At 47.3% G+C, this 15,994-nt stretch overlaps 1 protein-coding gene across 2 annotated transcripts; it reads left to right on the top strand.

The window, feature by feature from the left end:
- Positions 1–4,218: 4,218 nt before the first annotated feature.
- LOC149357504 (uncharacterized) lies at positions 4,219–15,433 on the top strand. 2 transcript variants are annotated; one of them, XM_089584784.1, is made up of 4 exons: positions 4,219–4,792; positions 6,053–6,160; positions 12,868–12,915; positions 15,186–15,433. In XM_089584784.1, the coding sequence occupies exons 2-4, from the start codon at positions 6,101–6,103 to the stop codon at positions 15,408–15,410; spliced, it is 333 nt and encodes a 110-aa protein (XP_089440910.1). In that variant the 5' UTR covers positions 4,219–4,792; positions 6,053–6,100; the 3' UTR covers positions 15,411–15,433. The 2 variants fall into 2 exon arrangements, with proteins under 2 accessions (XP_089440910.1, XP_089440911.1); XM_089584785.1 differs by lacking the exon at positions 12,868–12,915.
- Positions 15,434–15,994: the final 561 nt, after the last annotated feature.

Raw genomic sequence — 15,994 nt, 5'->3', positions numbered from 1 at the left:
CGGTGTCAACCCAACCCACGACCTCCGGAGGTCGTGGGCTCGGTTCCATACTCTGCCTCCTTCTTGCAAGGTAGCCACCACCCGGATGGTTCCAGTGACATCCACTCTCCGCTTGCGGTTTACAGTCTCGCCATAGCTCCCTCCGTCCACGGTAACCGCCCTCCGGTGAAACTTTCATATGCCCTCGCCATGCCCTCCCTCTTTCACGGTAGCTGTTCTCCAGATGGGGATTCCTCCGCTGTCGCCAGGCCCTCCTCAGTCGCCTACCGGACGGTTTCCGTTTCTCCCACCCTTCGGTTGCGCCTTCCTGCGTTCTCGCTACTGCTTCCACGTAACCCTTCCACGATGACTGCCCTCGAAGTGGATCCTGTGGTAGCCACCCGCCTCCTGGTGTTCTCGCCGTACCCTCCTCCTGCCACCGTGACTGCCTTCCTTTCACGCCTTCCCATCTACTCCTTCCACAGTAACATCGTTCTCTTTCCATGATAACCACCCTCCGTTGCGTTTCCTTCTGATGTCGCCCTACCCTCCTCCTTCTACGGCAACACACTTCCTACCTCTACGGTCACACATCACCATCATCATCAGTAGCCTGACTACGCCCACTGAAGGACAAAGGCCTCTCCCATGTCTCAACAATTAACCCTGTCCTTTGCCGGCCGCGGCCTCCGTATCCCCGCAAACTGCTTAATCTCATCCACCCTCCTAATTTTCTGCCACCCCCTGCTACTCTTGCCTTCTCTTGGAATTACATGCCCTGCCCAAAGCCATTTCTTGCTCTTGATTTCAACTAGGATGTCATTAACTCGCGCTTGTTCCCTCACCCACTCTGCCCGCTTCCAGTGCTTCCACTCTCTTAACGTTACACCTATGAGTTTTCTTTCCATAGCTTGCTGCGTTGCCCTTCACTTAAGCTGAATCCTTTTCGTCAGCTTTCATGCTTCTGCCCCATATAGGTGAGTGCCGGTAAGATACAGCTGTTGTATACTTTTCTCTTGAGGGATATTGGTAAACTTCCATTCATGACCTCAGACAACCCGCCAGATGCGTTCCACGCTATTCTTATTCTTCTAGTTCTTCCCCTCTCCGGATCTGGAGGATAACTAACGTCCGGTTACTCCCGTTGCAACCACCTACCGGTTGCGCCTTCTTACGCTCTCGGCGTACTCTCCTTCTATGGTAATCATCGTCTTCCATCCAGGGTAACTACCATTCGGGTGGTTTTCTTGCCAACCATCTACCTGTTGCGCCTTCTTACGCTCTCGGCGTACTCTCCTTCTATGGTAATCATCGTCTTCCTTCTAGGGTAACTACCATTCCGGTGGTTCCCTATTGAAAAAACTCTGCGTGAGTTTGCACGAGAACAGTGATTTTTATACGATCACGTTCATTTTGCACACAAATGCGCAGAAATTGTGCGTTACCTGTACGCATTCTGTGCGTCCTGTGTGTACATATGCGCGTACTGTGAGCTGATAGACGTTCACGCACACTCTTTGCGTGTAAAAAATCGTGGACTCTCGTGGAGAACTCTCTGTACGTGGACATCTGCGTGCTGAGAGGGGGCTTGCCGAAGCTGTGCGTGCTTATGTGCGTACTGAGCAAGCTCAGCGAGGCTGCGTGTGGCCATGTGTGCGTTTGCTTGCTTAGTAGCAACTTGTCGAGACTGTAAAGGCCCATTTAGGGTGAAAGCAAACAAGGTTCGAGCATTCAGTTAATGATTACTTCTCAATAATGAGCAATAAGCTCACGTTTTGCTGTTTTATAATTTTCGTCTTGGCGTAAGTACCCATTAATCATTTTCAACTTCAGCAAACAAATAACCAAAAAATTATCTTTTAGTGCAAAATGGTTTCCTTGGATACTGCAGGGACCTGTACATGACAACATGCACACTGAGCAAGAGCTTGTCAACATTGCAAGTTTATAGTAAAATAATGTAAAAAACAAGCTGCTAATGACTCTTACAGCATCCTTCAGTTCTTCCTTTAACCAATCCTGAAAGTTACAGATATCTTATAGATGCATGATGAAAGCCATCCAGAGCACTTATGTTGTTGCCCGTCATGCAGACAGCCATATTTCGAAATCAGAAGCAACACAACCATTTGTTGCTTGCACTCGAAAGGAGTCAATCAATGGAATAACTCTGAAAGGGCAACAGTGTTTGTTAGGTGCAACAAACAAGCTTGGGGATATAATCAGGTTCAATCAAACATGACGTGCAGAAAGCGAATTGTGAGCTGTAACAGGAATGTTACGAGGCAATTTCCAAAACCATTTCCAAAGCAATTTCCAAAGTCATTAGCATAAATTTACATACACGTAAAAAGGCCATGTAAGCCTACACGAAAAGACAGTTTTGAATTCACAGTTGGTGTCAAAAGTTCAGAAATTAGTGCCCTCTCTCAAATTCAGTGACAAATCACAGATCGATTAATTAATTCCCAGTATGGCTCCAGAACAAATCCAATGAATCTCAAATGTGCGAAGTATATATACCACACATGTTGCCTGATTAGCACCAGCATTGCATGATGCATGACGAAGTATCACACTCTTCATTCTTCTTCAATCTGTTTTGAAATTTGCACTACCACAAAGACCATCTGGATGTGCTATTATTCCGTCATATTGCTGAGAGTCACATTCGGAGACCAAGAGCAACACAACAGTGTGCTGCACATGAGTGGATATAATGCACTGGGACAACTGTGCACAGTAAGGAACGCTTGTAAGGCGTCAGGTATTTGCTTGGGGAATGTAATCGAGTTCAGTCATGTTTCATGTGTAGAAAGGAAGATAAAAGTTGTAGCAGAACTATGAAATCCAACATCCAATACTGAACTTCCCCAGGTGATCTACACACACATAAAAAGCACGAAAGGATAAGCTCAGCGGTACTGTTAAGTTTGATGCCCTTTGAGGTTTGACTTGCGCGTCTGTATGCAACCATCAGATACCATCTTGAAGTTACCAGAATGCCCAAAACAACTTTGTTGAACTGTTCTACTCTAAACTGAAATACTTTTCCTTAAAACATTTTTTTTTGCGACATGCTGTGTAGCTAATTATAAAATAAAGAAAAGAAGCTGATAAAATTTTCTCATCTCAAACGTACTGATAAGTACACAAATCTGAGTGCTTTCAAGAGAGGTGACGCACCCGGTATTCAGTGTCCAGAAGCATACATAATGCTGCAGAATCCTATAGCAAGAAAATTTCTTTTAGTTGACAGATGGCTATGTCTGGTTACAAAGTCAATACCAAGTAAGGCACATATTCTAACCTGCAATTACAGGAAGCTGCACGTGCTTCATAGGCTGTAACTCCGCCAATAACTACTACATATTTCCCACCTCTAGCACAAGTGCGGAATCAATATACAGCATGGAAACAGCAGTTTTGTTGCTTTAGCTTCTTTACTATGCTGTTTAGGCAAGGGACGAGTTGAAATATTTGCATGGGCAGTTCTCGATTGAAGTAACGTAAAAAACATCCGCACTCCTTTCTGCTGAAGCGACTGGTGGACCACTTTTGCATGTCGCATCTCGTATGACTTGCTAAGGGTCCAGACTGACACACGCACTTCGTCAAACCTTCACACAAAACACTCTTCGCTTTTGCTATAAGCTCCGGCCACAGGCAGTAAGTGTCCCGTCACCGTTCACATCGCAAAAGAAGGCAGCGCTCGCAGGCGGTCAGTTTGAGCTGACAGCGACAGGTGTTGCAGGCACACCGCCGACTAAGTTTCCAAGGAAGCCACACTGTAGAAGGGCGCCGTCTTGTAATCGAAACACACCACAGAAACAATGGCCACTGTCGCTGCTTATGAGCCAGGCATTTTTGCAACGAAGTTAGCAGTGCAATAGGCCGAAAGGTTCGACTCATCAAACGACGGCACCGCACTGCTGACCTCATTATCGTTGTCGACCAGACATCCATAGCACATATGCCCCGACGGATCGCTTAATTGGGAGCTGCTACTACTCTTGGATGAGAGCGCGCCCACCGGCAGCACACACCGGTAATCCTTCTTCTTTTGCGATTCCAGCACAGTAACAGCGGCGCGCAAGACAGCCCAGCAGCAGCACGAGAAAACAAGCGAAGCTCACGGCGGTGATCTCAGAAACCATGCAGCATGTCGGATAGGCTTTGGATTTGACGAGCTAGACCATCCCACTCACGCACGCACGCACGCACGAATGTACCGACACGCATATTAATACGTCCATGCGTCACAAATTTCTCAAGTTTTTAATGCTAATATGTGCACAAGAACTTAATTATTTTTGTAACGAAAGTTTCATTTGGTTTTAGTTCTTTGCTATCGCACTGCCCAAAAGCATAGAGCCCGAAAGAGACGACCTGGAGGAATGCCTGGAGGCGATGCCTTTCTAAACGGGTCGAAGGAAGCCGGAACTGGCCGAAGCGCTAGCCAACGAACGCAGCGTCTGGGGAGGGACAGCATGGCGGGCCGCGGTCAGCGTTACTACATTTGTCGTGGTCCTTTGTGGTGCCGAGGGCGTGAACGATCGCTGGCATGAGCATTTGTCACTCTTCCGATATGTGATGTGCCGACAGCAGTGAAATTCGCTGGTGCGATGTACGAAAACGTGGTAAGGTGCTGAGTAAACCTGTGTTTATAGCGTGCGTCAGCGGGCTCGACGGATAGCGCGTCGTCCTTTGCGCGCCTTCACTGGAAACGCTATGCGGACGGTGGGGCTCATTTCCTCCATGGCGGAGCAGCTGGTGGGAGACCACTACCCGGGTGACATCTCGCATCTTGGGGGTAAGTTAATTTTCTTCGAACCTGTTCATTATTTCAAAGCCTTTGCGCACAACTGGCCACGTCAACACAGCTAGTAAAGAGACGCGAAGACGCAGTGCGTATCGCGGCAGCACGCAGCGCTGAAAGGTTGTTTGCTGGCGGCACACGGGCATGAATGCGCGTGTAGTGTCAGTGGTCACACGGTCATGGTCAGTATGCCATGCAAATATGCACAGCTGATCCGATCGCGGGCTGCACGATATCGGCGCCGTACTGCCGCCGTACTGCCATTCATCTCTCGCCGAGAATGGAATATGTGCCCACCAATAGATCTTCGGCCCGGGCTTTACATTCTCGCCGCATGTTACGCTGTAATTGAAGTAACAGCGCTCGAGCAGTTTAACTACGTAGACTGCGATTCAGCTGTATGCGTTTGGATTGAGCTTCCTCCTCTTTCACTTGTATTTCACTTGTACTTTTATAAATTGTGTATTTAAGGTACGAAGCTCCATATGATCCAGCTGCGTTCGTACTTATAGCCGAGCCAGTGTAGTCGAGCCTTGAATAGCAGAACGGTGAGATAAAAACAAATTGCTCTGATTTTTTTCGCCTCTATTTTGGCATTCGCTTTTTCATACTTTGGCTCGGAGCTGAAATGGTACAAACAACTGCAAAATGCACACAGGTGCCCTAGCTCCATTTGCCCTAAATCCCGAAGTTGCAGTGAAATTTAAGGGTAATTGAGCCTTTAATATGTACGAAGAATAAACTTGATTGTTTCATGATTATAACCAATGGCGCAAATAAATCTGACTTTGACTTAAATATGCTGAGGTACCTCTCCAATACCTTATTTGATATTAAAGAAAAAAGTGTGGTTTTTCTGCAATTGGCACTATTAATTCATCATACCTGTGAGAATGTGAAATCATTGCTAATCATGCCAGATTTCAAATTGAGGGACGCATGCAGAATTTGAAGCAAACCAGCCTTCTACTGAAAATATCGTCCTGCTGTGGTCTGTTCTTTTGAATGGTGGCATGTATTGTAGAAACGATGCTGGATATCGATATGCAAGTGATGTCTCGTCTGAGGCTAGGTTGTGAATGACTGCCGTGGTTATGAATTTCTTGTTGCCTGGCCCACTTCGAAATGTGGTTAAACAGTTGTGTTCCATTCGGCGACCGGCTCCTTTTTGTGCCTTGCACTTTGCCTTACATGCTTGATTCTAGTCCATTTTTTGCACTGTGCTGCTGTTAAATGTGTCTTTTTACCTTGCAGCAATCTCCACATAGCTTTACCAGCAATGCCTCTTCCAAGCTCTCCAGTATGGCTGTGCCAGCCTTTCACTTGGTGCTAGGATGCCCAGCAAGCAAGCAGGCTTTTGAGGTAAGCACTGAAGACATCTTCCGACACAAGTAGCTTTTATTTTCCTAGTCCACTGCTACTTGTGTGACCCCTCGAGTAAAGATCAGGTTCTTCTTCTTCTTTGCACTACAGGTGCACCGCCAGAGACGGTTGGTAACTCGAACTGAAGCTCTTCGCACCAGGGGTGCCACGTCAGAGACGCTCGTGTGATCAGTTGACACGCAGGGATAAAAAAAGGCAATAACTGAGGTTTATGTACAGATATTTACAGCGTACAGAAGTTTAGACACTCGAGACAAATTAAACGGCAAAAGACAAACAACAAAAAGGTGGATCTGGCTAATACTAGGGGAGGCCCCTACTCGGCGTGGCCGAAGATGCGTTGCATCTCACCTTAGCCCAGAACCCCGCTTCCAGCTCCGGGGCCCGGTTTTAAAGCCCTAAAGGCCCGGCCCACATTCCATAGCTTCCAATCATATTGTGCTCTCAACATGATTGGTTCTTCAAGAGCCTGGCCAGCCCTCCAGCTGCCGTAAAATAGAGCTCTCTCTCCACCACAAAATAAAAACAAACACAAATAGACATCCGTGCCAGCACGTGTGCGAATCAGTACTGCGGGTGGGGGGACACCCGTATACCTGCCGGCGCGTTCGCGAGCGGCCGCGTTCCAAGAAAGGAGACGCTTCGCTTTGAGCACCCCCAGCCGCGTTCCGATGACCCCGCGAACGCTACCGAACCCTTACACGCCCTTCCCAAGATTCTACAAAGGGCTCAAATGCCACTTTTAGAATTATAACAAAGGGATCGGTACGGGTCACAAAACCACCCTGTGGGTAACATACCGCAGCTACACCAGCGCTGGCACCAACAAAACCAAAAACAAAATGCAAAATGCACACACAACATCAGCAAATTCCACAAATTCACACGGTGGCATGCCTGCCGTGCGCCGTAACACGCGTCCAAGTTGGTGCGTTGCACCCAGTTCACCAGCATGCACACCCGCGTCCTGCTCGACACACACACCGACACTCACAACTAGAGCGTTCAGTAGCACTGATATGGGCCACGTGAGCCTCCTTAGTCGCACCGAGCGTCCCTGTGCGCGTTCGAGCCCACACGTGCCTCATTCGACACGATTAACACCTAATGGCCACTATGCTCGTCAGGCTGGTGCCACAGCGGGGCGTGAACTGAAAAGACGGTGCCCTCCAGGATCAAAAATGTCCTGGTCATCGATAGGTGAAAATCTCTGACCATGCGACGCACTTGAGAGCACTCTCTCTCCGGCGCACCAGTACGACACGCGTGGTGCGTAAAGAGCATAGCCCCTGGCCCGTCCAAATATAGCAGTACAGCCAGTCTCGCTACACTTGATACGCCGACCTCTAGCACGGAACATACTGTTCCTCGCGTCGACTTTCAGCGTGAAAACCACGCACCTGCCTCCTGCCACTCCACCTCGCCCGGGGTCATCTGCACCTTTACTGCACGAGCAAACTTTGAAACCGCCGCTCCGTGCTTGATCAGCGCCCGCTGGCCCCGTGGCATAGTCTGACTCCGAGGCTCCATGAGCTTCCTGACAGTCACTTGACCCGGGCTTGCCTTGCGGCAAGTCGCCACACCTTTCCGGGTCCTCAACTGACCTGGTCGGGCACACACCGGGTGCGTTCATCTGCGCGGCGTTCTGCCCGGTCGGCCCAACAGGCCCACCTCCGCTCTTTGCCTCGGATGAAGGGCTCTTGCCACCAGAAACGCTACGGGGCACTTCATGCTCCATACCCGACACAGTGTGCGGTTGCGGCGACGCCAGACTTCCTCCTTTCACTCGCTCGCCGATCTGACGTCTGTCCTCACCGACCGTTTCCTGCTGCACGAAATGCTCTTTTTCACAGCTTGCTTGGGACTGCGTTTTCGGAATTGTCAGAGTGACTTCCAACAATCCTGAACTCGCGTCCGCGTCCCTGGTCTCATTAGGGGTTGAGCTAACTTGTGCAGCTGGATCGTCGGAGTGCGCGTTCACCGCCTCGACTACCGCGACGCTGCGTTCCGTCACGATACTTTCTTCACGAGAGATTGCACTTTCGTGGAAAGCTGGCTCCCTCTTTTCTTCTGCCTGGCTGTTTTCTTGACCTGTGCTTGACAGGTATATTCCTTTGTCTTCCAGCACAGGCGGCCTCGCCTCTCGAGACTCGGAGTAGTTGTCCCTCGCTAGTTCACTAGCTCTCTTAGACTCCTTGAGCTCAGCGAGCTCCAGCGCTAGCTGCTGGCGCTTTGCTTCTAATTCCTCCAAGACGCACTTAACATCCTGAGGTTTCTCCTCGCACAGTGGCGCCTTTCCTCCATTTACTTTCGCAAGTTCAGCCTGAAAGTACGCTAAGCGCGCCTTCGCTAATTCCACTTGGTACCTCACATCAAGTGAGGGCAGGCTTGGATAGCTCTCCATACCGCCTTCCGTACCCCTCAGATGTCCTATCGGCTCGAACACAGGGACGTGAACAATGCGACCAAGGAAACTCACGGTTTCGATGCGTCGATCCGCATTGCCAGCTCCTTGGCGTCGGGGTCCACCGCCACTTTCCCCGGACGCTGCGATGAGCTGTCGCACGCCGCTGGTCCGCCGCCGGTGATCGTCGAGTTCCCGACGCGCTGCTTCCTTGACCGGACGCAGTCCCGCGTCGCTGGACTACTGCCGTGGTCCTTGCGTCCTTGCCGCCGTGTCTCCGCAGGTCCGTTCACGATCGCTGACCTGTCGCCTTGTCGTCACCTTTCTCCCTGCCTTGTCTTCTTCCTGCGCCGTCTTCCGATGGCCGCAGGATCGTGTCGACTGCGCCAGTAAAGATCAGGTTCTTCTTCTTTGCACTACAGGTGCACCGCCAGAGACGGTTGGTAACTCGAACTGAAGCTCTTCGCACCAGGGGTGCCACGTCAGAGACGCTCGTGTGATCAGTTGACACGCAGGGATAAAAAAAAGGCAATAACTGAGGTTTATGTACAGATATTTACAGCGTATAGAAGTTTAGACACTCGAGACAAATTAAACGGCAAAAGACAAACAACAAAAAGGTGGATCTGGCTAATACTAGGGAGGCCCCTGCTCGGCGTTGCCGAAGATGCGTTGCATCTGACCTTAGCGCAGAACCCCGCTTCCAGCTCCGGGGCCCGGTTTTAAAGCCCTAAAGGCCCGGCCCACATTCCATAGCTTCCAATCATGCTGCGGTCTCAACATGATTGGTTCTTCAAGGGCATGTCCAGCCCTCCGGCTTCAACAAGGTAAAACCACCCTCTCTACCACTAAATAAACAAAAACAAACACAAATAGACATCCGTGCCAGCACGTGTGCGAATCAGTACCGCGGGTGGGGGGACACCCGTATACCTGCCGGCGCGTTCGCGAGCGGCCGCGTTCCAAGAAAGGAGACGCTTCGCTTTGAGCACCCCAGCCGCATTCTGATGACCCCCGCGAACGCTACCGAACCCTTACACCTCGTTATGTTGATTTTGGCAAGTTAGGTTGCCTATTAAGGGCTCTCTTTTGTTTTTCACCTGCTGCTGTGGCCTACTGCATTGGTGTTCGGCTACTGAGCCCAAAGACGCGGCATTGAATTGTGGTGGCTTCGTTTCGACAAGGCGAAATGCATATTTGCTCGTGTGTTATGCAATGTCAGTGCATGTTAAAGAATCTTTGGTGGTCGAAATTTATGCACAGCCCTCCTCTATGAATGGAGCTATTGTTCAACTTTGAGGCATTAAAGGGACACTGATGGCAAGCTGAAGTTGACCTGTGATGATGAAGTTCCGCATCCTAACCACAAAGACGACACTTTTTCTGAAAGTGGAGCTTTATAAGCCAGAGAAAGCAAAACATACAATTTTCATCAGCACCGGCTGATTTCGGAAGTAAATTGCGATGCGCTGACTCCGTTTTTTTTTTTGGCACAGATTCCAGAGGCTAGGCTGAACTGCCATTCACCTCAGAACGGTTATCATGGAGTCCTTTGTGTAGACTTCATGAGTTCAAATCGAGTGGCGGGAAAATTATTAAATGTAATTTTTGCGCCAATCATTGTGTTGATGGCCTTTGCACTGCTGTTAAAAACCGGGATAGCAGTATGGTATCCCATAAAACTAGGTTCAGGACTTGCAGGAAGTGGTTTATCACATTCCGCTAGCTTGTGCAAGAAACTACTTCAGGGATATGTGCAGGTGTCTTTAATGTGTTCCTGAGTGAGCACTAACTCGTTAGGGGGAAGGCAGCTTCTAATCTGGCACTACAGTGCCAATGTCGTGAGTGTAAATCATAAGATGACCCATCAGTATGTACGCCTGATTTCTGTGACACTTCAGCGGTGTATAGAAGTGGTAAACAAATCTGTAAGGTATTTGATGCATATCTCCAAGGCAACGGCTGTATGAGTAGCGAAGCCATTAGTCAATCTTCAACGGAAAGAATTTTCTCTTTTAGATGACGTGCTTGTATATCAGTGACAGTTATTTGTTGTCCTGCCTTTCGCTGGTGTGAGTCATGTGTGGCGCATCTTCATGCGAGCCTTCTTTTCCTTTACAAAAAATTCAATTGATAGTCCAACCTGTTTTCTTCTCTTTTCCTGTGTTGCATCTTTTGGCTGGTTTTAAATCTGTAACTGAGCTCAGACCGTGATAATTACAGCCGGTAAACAGGGCTACTGAATGTGAGCTTGGCATACATGCGTACTGTATGTGTGAAAGTGCAGTTTACAATATTCAGAAATGCTTGATAGCCTTACAAGAATCTAAAATTTTGTTGGAATTCCTATTTGTTCTCTGTTCAATTGTCGAGAGTTTTTCCGCTTCATCGTGTGATTAGAGCCACTTTGGTACTTAAGCTGAAATCTTTTCTTTAGCCTGCATGTTTCTCACTTTTGGGACAGAAACGTGGAGGCTAATGAAGAGAGTTCAGCTTAAAAGAGTATAGACACCTAATCTTGGTGGCATGTTTTCTTCTCTATAATGATGCGGAAGACACTACTGTGCATGAATCACCATCTGGTATTCGTGTGAGACCGCTAAATAATTTATAATCAACTTTTTCTGCCATCCTGTTTCGGTGAACAATTTGACTATGGCTATGACATCAAAGAGAGCTTATAGGTCACGTGAGGCGTGGAAAAACTGCACTTATAATCGCTGCTTCATCGTTTTAATTCGCTACAGCGCTGACGCCAGCATTCCTTAAGAGCCAGAAGTACCAATTGTATTGCAGTTTTTCATGCCTCACGTGACCAATAACCTCGCTTTGAAGTCACAGCCATCATTCAGCTGTCGAAACCGAAACAAATACAGCAGGAGAAAGAAATTTGATTATAAATTATTTAGCGGTCATAGGAGGATGCCATGTGGTAATCCGTGTATAATACTTTATGCCTTATTACAAAGAAAAAAACACGTGCCAAACGATAAGGACAGCAAAGTGAGCTATGGAAAGAAAAATGATAAGTCTAACATTAAGAGACCAAAAGGGGGCGGAGTGGGTGAGGGAACAAATGCGGGTTAATGACATGCTACTTGAAATTAAGAGGAAGAAATGGGCCGGGGCGGGGCTTGTAATGGGAAGACAACATAACCGCTGGTCCTTAAGGGTAATGGAGTGGATTCCAAAAGAATGCAAGCATAGCAGGGGGCGGCAGAAAGTTAGATGGGCGGATGAGATGAAGAAGTTCGCGGGGATATGGTGGCCACACCTAGCAAATGACAGGGTTAATGTGGAGACATGGGTGAGTCCTTTGCCCTGCAGTGGGCCTTGTCAGGCTGATGATGATGGTATGTGTCGCACCTGCTGCTTCGTGCTATCAGCTGGCCCATGCTTGGCCGACCAGACTAGCCAAATTTGTGATGTGGGTTTTCTATTGCACCTGCATTTGTGTACACAGAGGACTTGAATGGTAGCAGGCGATGCTGTGCATGTGTTCACGCCACAGCACACATGACCCACACTGAAAGCTTCTCTGCCTTTAGTAAGACAGCTGCGTCAGTCTGGGGCATAACGTATCCCAGTGCTAGAGTATGAGTAAATTGCTCTGGAATTTTAATCTGGTATCAGGTAGCATAGCGCAAAAGAAGGCTAGCGCGGCTGCCTAATATTCTCTTGGGCAGCTGTGTTGGATTTTCAGTGCCTGTTAGTGTAATCCGTGAAAGTTCACTGTAACCCATTCGTTTCGATGTAAATTAGGAAATCCTTAGAGCCCTGTACTTTTTAATGATAATAACAAGGTAATGTAGTAATTCAATTGTACCTGTTCTCTTTCAACACAGTAAAGTGCTGCTGGGTCGAGATCACAGTTTTACTTTGTAGGTGTGCTCAGGCTGTCATCATCATCAGCAGCAGCAGCAGCAGCCTGACTACACCCACTGCAGGGCAAAGCCTCTCCCATGTCTCTCCAATTTTGTCTGTCCTTTGCCACTTGCGGCCACTGTATCCCCACAAACTTCTTAATCTCATCCACCCACCATTTTTTCCTGTCTGTGTGTCTTCTTCGCCATTCTGAAATTCATTCATACAAATGGATTGATGCACGTAGTGTCAGGTGCGTAATGTGATACCACCAGCTCACCCCAAGCTGTGCTCAGATTTGCCTCATTGCTGCAGGAGCAATAAGGCAGGCTTGAGGCTGAGTGGTGCAAAAACATGATTTTTCAAGAATGTCTTTGTGGAAATTGCAATTAATCATGTGAATTTGCTTTCATTTTAGGAGCTGCACACAAGCTGTGCGCCTTTCCATGCTGATCATGCTGGCCAGGTACGCTTATGGTTACATTACTAGGTTGTTTTCATAATGGCAGTTGTGGATTTCTGTGTGGTTTTAAAACATAAATTGTATAAGTATTTGCCCTGCCACAAAAGTATAGTGGTGCATTCAAGGCCAGTGTTACAAAGGGATGTTTTGATTGCTGCAAGAACTTGAAGGCCCCTGTGTGGTCACTGTGGAAGGCCCCCTCCCTACTTAGGAATTGCTATTTGGGTTACTCAGTCATTTGGCAGAGGAATAGTGTATAGAGATAAGGGATGGAAGAATGCTTCCAACTAAAGAAAAAAATCCAGCAAGCAGTCATAGAAGCAGAAGTACAAAAATGTCAAGGCTTTCTCTAATTTACATCGAATCTTTTTCACTTAGACTTCTTATTGCATAGAACGGCTGATGCTTGGCTTACACACATATTTTCTTTAGGTATGCAGTAGGTCTCACATTCTTGTATGATATGGTCACGGTGCCAAAAAATGATGGTGGTGTTAGAAAACTCGGAATATAGAGGAATTTTATTGCTGACCTTATGGAGAACTATGGTAGCTGTGCAGTCGTTATAAATATCTTCCAATATTTTCACATAACACTCTTCTACACCCTGATTCCACAATGCCTGCATGACAGCTGTGGTTCCACCGAGTCAATTGCTGTCTGGTAGTCAATGAAGGCTATATATTGGGGTTGGTTATATTCTGCCCATTTCTCTATCACCTGATTGATTGCATGAATGTGGTCTCTTGTTGAGTATCCTTTACGAAAGCCTGCCTGATCATTTGGTTGATTGAATTCGAAGGTTGTCCTGACTCTATTAGTGATTACCTTAGTAAATACCTTGTAGACAATGGATAGTAAGCTGATTGGTCTGTAAATCTTCAAGTCCTTGACATCTTCTTTCTTATGAGTTAAAATAATGTTCGCATTCTTCCAAGCTCCTGATACGCTCGTGGTCACGAGGCAAGCGTGTACAGGGTGGCTAGTTTCTCTAGCACAATCTCTCCTTCGTCCTTCAACAAATCTGCTGTTACCTGATCCTCACCAGCTGCTTTACCCCTTTGCATTGCTCCTGAGGCTTTCTTTACTTCCTCCCTCGTTACTGGCGGGATGTCCCATTGCTATGCTCTACTGCCTCTCTCCGTAACGTTCTGATTACATTCACTACTGTAGCGATTTGTGCAGAACTCTTCGGCTACTTTAACTATCTTATCCATATTGCTTATGACATTGCCCTCTTTGTCTTTTAGCGCATAAATCTGGTTTTTACCTGTGATTAGTTTTCTCTTCACTGATTTTAGGCTACCTCCATGCTTTAGAGCATGCTAGGTTTTCTCCATGTTAAACTTTCTTATGTTGGCTACCTTGCACTTATAAATAACTTCGATAGCTCTCCTAGTTCTATTCTATCTCTGAAGTTAGACGTCCTCATGCTTTGGCGTTTCTTCATCAGACCTTTCGTCTCCTGAGATACCTTGCAGGTATCCTCTCGAATGATCTGACCACCTACTTCTGCAGCACGCTCCAATGAATTTAAATATGTATTTAAAGATAACAGTTAAGGTGGGAGATTGAGCTTCGAGATTTGCACTTCATCTTGGGAGTTATGCCACTGCTACACAGAATACTTGATCGCCGTAGAGATATTTCATCATCTCGCACCAAGCTGCTGTGGCGCCACTGTCACAGTTGATAATTTTGCTGGGAAGCTGTTGTAGTGCTCACACAGTTTTGAAAAGGTGGTATTCATTGTATTTGTGCTATTGGCAACAGTGATAATATGCTTGCTGCAGTGTTTTGTGGCTAGCCTTCTTTTTTTTTTAGTGAAATAAGTTGTACATTTCATGTTGAGTATTCTTTCAGCGATTAAATTGCTTTGATTTTATTCCTTAGTGTATAGTTGCGAGTGCTCCATGTCTGAGTGCAAATTTCTACCACTGAAAAGCCTTCAAAATCTTAATAGATGTCCACACTATTCTAGGGACTCAGTGGCTATTGGAAATGCCCATTTAGCTGTATTCAAGTGCCGTTGAGTTAATAGCCATTTGAAAGCCTTCAAAATGCCTGTGTGACACGGTTATTAGATTTTGTGCAGGTTTGATGCTGAGCAGTCTGCGTGCTTGAGTCGGGTTTTCCAGTGTCTGTATTTCAAACCTGAAACTTTTCGAAATCATCATTGGTTCATTAATGGAAGAAGTACTTGTGCCCTTTTCTGGAATTTCCAGAAAACAGATTAACTGAATTTTTTTGCATATACTCCTACCTTTTTGCAGGTGCTGCATAGTGAGAACCTGTATCAAGACGCCAACCTGCTGGACTTGGAGAAACTGAAGAAATTGTTTAGCCACTGTGTGGCACCCATCATGAGGGATGTGGCATTAATAAAGCCAGTTAAGGTGACCTTATCTATGTCCTTTTGCAAGCATGCTACACACATGAGAGCCATCCCACGAAGCACCGTTTCTGCAAAGCTTGTTATCTCACAACATGCATGCTGAATGAGGCAGTGACAGACAGATGAGGAGGCTTTAATGCAGTACATTAGCGTACCGTGTTGAGCAGTGATGTAGGAGCCTTGCAGCCATGCAAGGTATTATCGGTATCATGATGGTAACTCCATTAGACACTGTCTAGTGCTCTGTGAGCCAGACTCGGCTCTTGAACATTCTGGGACTCACCCTTGGCTCTCGGACATTCTGGAAGCCTCACCCGGCTTGCGCATATTACGCGAGGATGTCTCCTGCTGTACGAGCCTTACGCGGCTTGCGCACTTATGTGAGAGATGTCTCGCGTTTGCGAGCTTGCTCGGCTTGCGCAAATTATGTGAAATATGTCTCGCGTTCTGCGACCTCGTTCAATCGTCGCATTTTGCGTGGCAATAAACACGCAAAGATAGGCACGCAGAATTCACGCTCAATATTTTCAATAGGGTTCTCTTGCCAACCATCAACCGGTCGCGCCTTCTTACGCTCTCGGCGTGCTCTCCTTCTATGGCAATAATCGTCTTCCTTCCAGGGTAACTACCATTCGGGTGGTTCGCTTGCCAACCATCAACTGGTCGCGCCTTCTTACGCTCTCGCCA

This window comes from Amblyomma mixtum, chromosome 3 (assembly GCF_055824585.1).
Source record: "Amblyomma mixtum isolate Tamu chromosome 3, ASM5582458v1, whole genome shotgun sequence".
Classification (NCBI taxonomy): domain Eukaryota; kingdom Metazoa; phylum Arthropoda; class Arachnida; order Ixodida; family Ixodidae; genus Amblyomma; species Amblyomma mixtum.
This window is presented reverse-complemented; position numbering and strand designations above follow the sequence as displayed.